The sequence below is a fragment of the Bos grunniens genome, chromosome 3 (assembly GCF_055505025.1).
Source record: "Bos grunniens cultivar Pamir isolate PY7600 chromosome 3, Bosgru_T2T1.0, whole genome shotgun sequence".
Taxonomy (NCBI): Eukaryota; Metazoa; Chordata; class Mammalia; order Artiodactyla; family Bovidae; genus Bos; species Bos grunniens.
In genome coordinates this window covers 110,979,704-110,987,948 of record NC_141167.1, presented here as the reverse complement: position 1 = coordinate 110,987,948, position 8,245 = coordinate 110,979,704, and the positions used below count along the sequence as shown (strand labels likewise).

Below are 8,245 nucleotides of genomic sequence, written 5' to 3'. Positions count from 1 at the left end.
GGAGCCTTGATTTCTATTTCCAGTTCTGGAAACAACAGTTTCTGTTGGGTCCCACCATGTGTGCCTTTAGGGCTGCAACTCTTCTATTGCAAAGTGAGGAGCATTGTTTAGATAATATAAAGTTCCTTTAAGGTGCTCAAATTGAGTATTCTTGGCATTAGGGACATTTTCTGAATAGAGTAAAAGCCTTGATGTTTATTAATCCTCTGTTTTTACTCCTGGTTCCTAGAAATCATGGACCTTGTCAATCACACATGGACCCAGAATTTTCTCCTTGCTGGTTTCACTACCACTGGAGCCCTGCAACCTCTTGCTTTCTTGGGGACACTGTGCATCTATCTCCTCACCCTGGCAGGGAACTTGTTCATCATTGTGCTGGTTCAGGCAGATTCGAGACTGTCCACACCCATGTACTTCTTCATCAGTGTCCTCTCCTTCTTGGAACTCTGGTATGTCAGCACCACAGTGCCTACACTGCTGCACACCTTGCTCCATAGGCATTCATGCATCTCATCAACTGGGTGCTTTGTCCAGCTCTATGTCTTCCATTCACTGGGCATGACTGAGTGCTACCTGTTGGGTGTCATGGCACTGGACCGCTACCTTGCCATCTGTCGCCCACTGCACTACCATGCTCTTATGAGCAGACAGGTACAGTTATGGCTAGCAGGGGCCACCTGGGCAGCTGGCTTCTCAGCTGCACTTGTGCCAGCAAGCCTCACAGCTACTCTGCCCTTCTGCTTAAAAGAGGTGGCTCATTACTTCTGTGACCTGGCACCACTAATGAGGTTGGCGTGTGTGGACACAAGGTGGCATAATGAGGTCCATGGGGCAGTGATTGGTGTGGCCACAGGGTGCAATCTTGTGCTCATTTTAGGACTGTATGGGGGTATCCTGAGAGCTGTGCTGAAGCTGCCCTCAGCTGCCAGCCGTGCCAGAGCCTTTTCCACCTGTTCCTCCCACATAACTGTAGTGGTGCTTTTTTATGCTTCTGCCTTCACAGTTTATGTGGGCTCACCTGGGAGTCTCCTTGAGGGCATAGACAAGCATATTGCCTTAGTGTATGCCTTTCTTACTCCCTTTCTCAATCCTATCATCTATACCCTTCGAAACAAGGAGGTGAAGGATGCTATGAAAAGGGTCAGGGTCAGGATACGGACCATTTTGCAGGAAGTTTGACAATCTCTGTTATCATTTTGAGGTTTCTTGGTAACTGTAGGAATGAATCACCCAGTTGGTTAGTCAATTATCTTCCCAGAGTTAAAGTAAATGCCAGGGAAATAAAATCACTCACGGAAGAAGACATAAGCCTGGATTAATCAGAGTTGGAGCATATAGAGAGAAAGGAGGTATGTCTTTGGTTCCATTCCAAACAAATTGTAGAGATATGCCACAAAGGAAGAAAAACAAACCAGAAAACATGCAAATGTTTTTGAACTTATGGCTCAGGGAAAGAGTAAGATACTGAGAGAAAGAAAGCAAACTAAAGCCGAGAGGTGGCACTTTTGTCCAGTTAAGATTCCTAGATAAGATAGAAAAGGTGGAAAACAAGACTGGCCAAAAATTATAACCTGTGTAAGTTTCAGATGTGAAGCCATGAGCCATAGGCAGAAAACTTATCAAGAACCCAGTGATCTGGGGAGATCATGTGATCAAAGGTATCTCACTGGAGAAGACAATGACCCTATTGGGTAGGAGGCTAGAAACTTTAGATAATAATTTACTGTCTAATGGGGAGAGACACGGAGAAGGCAATGACACCCCACTCCAGTGCTCTTGCCTGGGAAATCCCATGGATGGAGGGGCCTGGTAGGCTACAGTCCATGGGGTCGCTAAGAGTCGGACACGACTGAACGACTTCACTTTCACTTTTCACTTTCATGCATTGGAGAAGGAAATGGCAACCCACTCCAGTGTTCTTGCCTGGAGAATCCCAGAAACGGAGGAGCCTGGTGAGCTTCCGTCTATGGGGTCACACAGAGTTGGACACGACTGACGTGACTTAGCAGCAGCAGGGGAGAGACAAAAGTGTTGGAGATGAGAGTGCACTATGAATTCCCTTCTAATACTGTGGAATATGCCTTAGAGTGATCTGGAGCCATATTCCATTAATAAATAAAATAAAAACCAAGCAACAAAGAGACAAACAAAAAGCTTTGCAAGCACACATGTATAATGTAGAAAGCATGCTGAAATAAAAAATAGACATGGAGACCTGTAGCTATGACCTCATTCTCTTCCTTCTCTTTTCCCCCAGCTCCCTTACCACTTTTTCTGCCTAGCAAAATTTGAAAATTATTGCTCAGGTTTAATTTTTGTACTTTGGCAATATGTGAACTGTAGCTCTAGCCCCTGCCAAAAGATGTCAGGGTTTTGAGGAAGAGAGGACCAGGATCTTGGTAGAGACTGGGTCACTGTGTGGGATTTAAATACTCCCTCTAGTTTTCATTCTTATGTAACTGCTAAAAAATCAAATCAATTATTTTTGGTATGTCTGTCCTATGCCAGAATAGTGACAGCTGCTTTCAAATGTATTTTTAATTTAATCTTCATAAGATCTTTTGAAGAAGAAAGACTCATCTCACTACCTACATGATGACACTAGAAAGATTACCACACTTGCTGTCAAGAGACATGGATTTAACCCCAGATCCACTTCAGTGGGCTGGGTGAACTTAGCAAGACTCCCTCAGTTGGACTCTTTGCCAGATTTCAATAAGGAGCTAATGACTGCTTATATTCCTTCCTGCTTAGCAAGTTTTGATTCTGTGATTGCAACATATCTTAAAGAAAGCAGGATCTGGACCAGACTCAGATGGTAAGATCTGAAAATCCAGAATAGAGAGAGGAAAGTAACTGTCCAAATCCAAGTTTTGCTGTTTCTGACTATGTCATCCTGATCTCAGGTGGCCTCCACCTGTGATGGTTGAAACAGGATTTCTGTCTCCCGCCAGAGATTGAGGCCTATGGCGGTGACAGTGCTGAATCCTAGCCACCAGGCAACCAGGGACAAGTGAGTGGCCAGTGACAAAGCCCTGGCCCATCAGCTGTGTAGAAATGAATTTCCACATAGAGATGAAAAGTTGTGAAACAAACTGTTTATTAGGAAGAAAAAACATATGTATGGATAGACACACAGGCGGGGTCAGAGATTCTCACCCTTTTAGTAGTTTAAACCACTTCACATGGGGCATGTCTTTCAGGTTTCCTCTGGCCAATCATCTTGCTTTGCCTGATTCTGAGTTTATATTTGGTTTATGTCAGGATCCGCCCATGTGTGCATGTGCATCTCTTAGCTAAGATAGATTCTATCAAAGATGTCTATGGGTAGATTGACATCACCTACTATGGAGTTGTTCCTCTCTCCCTTTTTGACCTTAAAGGAGATTTTCTGCTTGTGTGTAGTAAGGAAAATCTCCTTGACTTCGAGAATAAGGAATATGTGGCCTTTTATCTCTTATCATAGAAGGGCTTAACTTCTCCTATCCACTATTTTGAGTATCTGTCCATAGGGAACAAACTTCAGCTGTACAGCCTGAGGCCCATCTATTTTGCCTCAACCCTGTCAGAAAAGAAAGTAAATTCTCTCTGATCTTAATTTTTTCTTCCTTAAAACATTCTGTAATAAAGAGTCCTAAAGTTTAAATAAAATAACACATGCTAAGTGTTCAATTCATGTTAGCTTTATTATCCCAGAGGCAGAGCAATGTAGTAGTTAGAACGTGAACTTTGATGCCTGCCTTCCTGGGTTGAAACATTAATTCTACCACTTAATTGCTTTGTGACCTTAAGCAATGCACGCAACTTTTCCTGTGTCTCGTTTCCTGTTCTGTAAAGTGAGGACATAGTAGAATCCTAAATACCATATAAATGTTAATTATTACTACTTCAAAGATTTTCCACTTACATTTCTGCAGTGGGAATTTCATTCCTTGAGAATACTTAGTTTCACACATATCTCACGTTTTCATTATGTGTAGAATCATTAGAATTGATAATTCCCCAAGTGAAGCATTTCCTTTTGAAGTGTCCAAGTCAACTTTCTATAGCCTCAGGAGTCCTGGCTTTCATGAAGTCTATGCTCTTCCCCCAAATACAAAATGCAGTACTCCATTCTGCTGAACTACTAAGTCTACTTCTTTTGAATTCTGATCCTTTCTCTCCTCTCATAACTTGTTTCATTTATAAACTCTTTATGCAGGAATGGTTGTGGGCACTCCCTGTGGAGGCAGCACCAAAAATGGCTGGAAACTGCTTTCCCTAGCAATGACTTGGGTCATGTTAGTTAACAGTGGATCTGTATTGTGTGGTGAGCCTAGGGGTTTATAACCCGGTTTCAGAGACATCAGTTATTAACAACTCAATGCAGCACCATTGATTTCTAACACAGTGCTCGGTATTCATTCTTTTAATGAATGAACTCTCAAATGTTAAATTAGTGTGATAGAAATTTAAATGCTCCTTTTACAACTCTGGGACTCCCTGGTGGCTCAGATGGTAAAGAATCTGCCTGGAATGCACGGCAGGACAGCCAGGTTTGATCGTTGGGTCAAGAAGAAACCATGCGGAGGGAATGGCCACCCACTGAAGTAGTCTTGCCTGGAGAATTTCATAAACAGAGGACCCTGGCAGATTACAGTCCATGAGGATGCAAAGAGTGAGACGTGACTGAGTGAATAATTTTACAAGTCTAGCAGGAGATAGTCTCTTTCTTAGATTTTTCATAGCTTCAAACTCCCTTAGCCTTTAGTTTATAATCTTTCTGCTCTTGTAACCTCCTCAGGTCTTTCTCTTTAGAATATAAAGTTTAGATAATCCTTAGTGCAGAGTTTCCCAACTGGTATAAATAAGGGGATGTCGAGTAACTGACTCCCTACCCCTCACACATGACTTTCAAATGTTCATGTAGGGCCTGAGGGAACTAGAGTCCCTGGACTAGTTGCCTCTATGGAAAACAGCCTTTCTATAAGAGTTGATTCGTTGGAAAAGGCTCTGATGCTGGGAGGGATTGGGGGCAGGAAGAGAAGGGGACAACAGAGGATGAGATGGCTGGATTACATCACTGACTCGATGGACGTGAGTCTGAGTGAACTCCGGGAGTTGGTGATGGATAGGGAGGCCTGGCGTGCTGCGATTCATGGGATCGCAAAGAGTCGGACACGACTGAGCGACTGAACTGAACTGAACTGAAATGTTCCTTGGACAGCAAGGAGACCAAGCTGTTGCAGGAAGGGGGACCTCTTCCAGGGCCCGAAACTGGGCTCTTGTCTAACACTTGGAAATGAATTGTCTGAGGAGACACATGTGCTGACAAAGCAAGATATTTTATTGGGAAAGGGCACCAGGGTGGAGAGCAGTAGGGTAAGGGAACCCTGGATAACAGCTCTGTCACATGGCTCACAGTCTTGGGTTTTATGGTGATGGGATTAGTTTCTGGGTTGTTCTTAGCCAATCATTCTGACTCAGAGTTCTTCCTGGTGGTGCACGCCTTGTTCAGCCAAGATGGATGCCAGACAGAAGGATTCTTGGAGGTGGTCGGACATGTGGTGTCTCCTTTTGACCTGTCCTGAACTCTTCCAGTTGGTGGTGGCGTATTAGTTCTTTGCTCCTTACCAGGACCTCCTGTCGTAAAATAATTCATGCAAATGATTACTATGGTGCCTGGCCAGGGTGTGTGGTTTCAGTCAGTGTGGTTCCCCTAACAAAACCAGTCAATCCTAAAGGAGATTAACCCTAAATATTCATTGGAAGGACTGATGCTGAAGCTGAAGCTCCAATATTTTGGCTGTGAAGAGTTGACTCATTGGAAAAGACCCTGATGCTGGGAAAGATTGAGGGCAAAAAGAGAAGGGGACGACAGAGGATGAGATGGTTGGATGGTATCACTGACTCAATGGATATGAGTTTGAGCAAACTCAGGGAAATAGTGAAGGACAGAGAAGCTTGGTGTGCTGCAGATCATGGGGTTGCAAAGAGCTGGACATGACTTAAGGACTGAGCAACAAAAACAAAATGTTCTCTGCAAGTGTTATCACTTTTTATATATGCTAAGATCCAAAAAAGATGCCCTTTTCATTATAGGGGGCTGACTGGAATGCAAAAGTAGGAAGTCAAGGAACACCTGGAGTAACAGGTAAATTTGGCCTTGGACTACAGAAAGAAGCAGGGCAAAGGCTAACAGAGTTTTGCCAAGGGAACACACTGGTCATAGCAAACACCCTCTTCCAACAACACAAGAGAAAACTCTACACATGGACATCACCAGATGGTCAAGACCAAAATAAGATTGATTATATTCTTTGTAGCCAAAGATGGAGAAGCTCTGTACAGTCAGCAAAAACAAGACTGGGATCCGACAGTGGCTCAGATCATGAACTCCTTATTGCCAAATTCAGGCTTAAATTGAAGAAAGTGGGGGAAAACCACTAGACCATTCAGGAATGACCTAAATCAAATCCCTTATGACTATACAGTGGAAATGAGAAATAGATTTAAGGGACTATATCTGATAGACAGAGTGCCTGATGAACTAGGGATGGAGGTTCATGAAACTGTACAGGAGACAGGGATCAAGACCATCCCAAGAAAAAGAAATGCAAAAAAGCAAAATGGCTCTCTGAGGAGGTCTTACAAATAGCTGTGAAAAGAAGAGAAGTGAAAAGCAAAGGAGAAAAGGAAAGATATACCCATTTGAATGTAGAGTTCCAAAGAATAGCAAGAAGAGATAAGAAAGCCTTCCTCAGGGATCAATGCAAAGAAATAGAGGAAGAAAACAGAATGGGAAAGACTAGAGATCTCTTCAAGAAAATGAGAGATACCAAGGGAATATTTCATGCAAAGATGGGCTCAATAAAAGACAGAAATGGTATGGACCTAACAGAAGCAGAAGATATTAAGAAGAGGTGGCAAGGTTCTTTGTATACACAGAAGAACTATACGAAAAAGATCTTCATGACCCAGAAAAGCATGGTGGTGTGATCACTCACACTCACCTAGAGACAGATATCATGGAATGTGAAGTCAAGTGGGCCTTAGGAGGCATCACTACAAACAAAGCTAGTGGAGGTGATGGAATTCCAGTTGAGCCATTTCAAATCCTGAAAGATGATGCTGTGAAAGTGCTGCACTCAATATGTCAGCAAATTTGGACAACTCAGCAGTGGCCACAGGACTGGAAAAGGTCAGTTTTCATTCCAGTCTCCAAAAAAGGCAATGCCAAAAAAATGCTCAAACTGCCGCACAATTGCACTCATCTCACATGCTAGTAAAGCATGGTCAAAATTCTCCAAGCTAGGCTTCAGCAATACGTGAACTGTGAAATTCCAGATGTTCAAGCTGGTTTTAGAAAAGGCAGAGGAACCAGAGATCAAATTGCCAACATCCACTGAATCATCAAAAAAGCAAGAGAGTTCCAGAAAAACATTTATTTCTGCTTTATTGACTATGCCAAAGCCTATGACTGTGTGGATCACAAAAAACTGTGGAAAATTCTGAAAGAGATGGGAATACCAGACCACCTGACCTGCCTCTTGAGAAACCTGTATGCAGATCAGGAAGCAACAGTTAGAACTAGACATGGAACAACAGACTGGTTCCAAATTGGGAAAGGAGTACGTCAAGGCTGCATATTGTCACCCTGCTTATTTAACTTATATGCAGAGTACATCATGAGAATCACTGAGCTGGAGCAAGCACAAGCTGGAATCAAGATTGCCAGGAGAAATATCAATCACCTCAGATATGCAGATGACACCGCCCTTATGGCAGAAAGTGAAGAACTAAAGAGCCTCTTGATGAAAGTGAAAGAGGAGAGTGAAAAAGTTGGCTTAAACTCAACATTCAGAAAACTAAAATCATGGCATCCGGTCCCATCACTTCATGGCAAATAGATGGGGAAACAGTGGAAACTGTGGCTGGTTTTATTTTTGGGGGCTCAAAAATCACTGCAGATGGTGACTGCAGCCATGAAATTAAAAGATGCTTACTCCTTGGAAGGAAAGTTATGACGAACCTAGATAGCATATTAAAAAGCAGGGACATTACTTTGTCAACAAAGGTCTGTCTAGTCAAGGCTATTGTTTTTCCAGTAGTCATGTATGGATGTGAGAGTTGGACTATAAAGAAAGCTGAGCAAAGAAGAAATGATGCTTTTGAACTGTGATGTTGGAGAATACTCTTGAGAGTCCCTTGGACTGCAAGGACATCCAACCAGTCCATCCTAAAGGAGATCAGTCCTGGCTATTCA

At 42.9% G+C, this 8,245-nt stretch overlaps 1 protein-coding gene across 1 annotated transcript; it reads left to right on the top strand.

Moving 5' to 3' along the window:
• Positions 1 to 234: 234 nt before the first annotated feature.
• LOC147376805 (olfactory receptor 6N1-like) lies at positions 235 to 1,179 on the top strand. Its single transcript, XM_086394117.1, has one exon. The coding sequence runs from the start codon at positions 235 to 237 to the stop codon at positions 1,177 to 1,179; it is 945 nt and encodes a 314-aa protein (XP_086250243.1).
• The last annotated feature ends 7,066 nt before the right edge of the window (positions 1,180 to 8,245 follow it).

Bases quoted from the DNA above. Each gene is read 5' to 3' on its own strand.
- LOC147376805 (XM_086394117.1), top strand. From the start codon at position 235: ATGGACCTTGTCAATCACACATGGACCCAGAATTTTCTCCTTGCTGGT.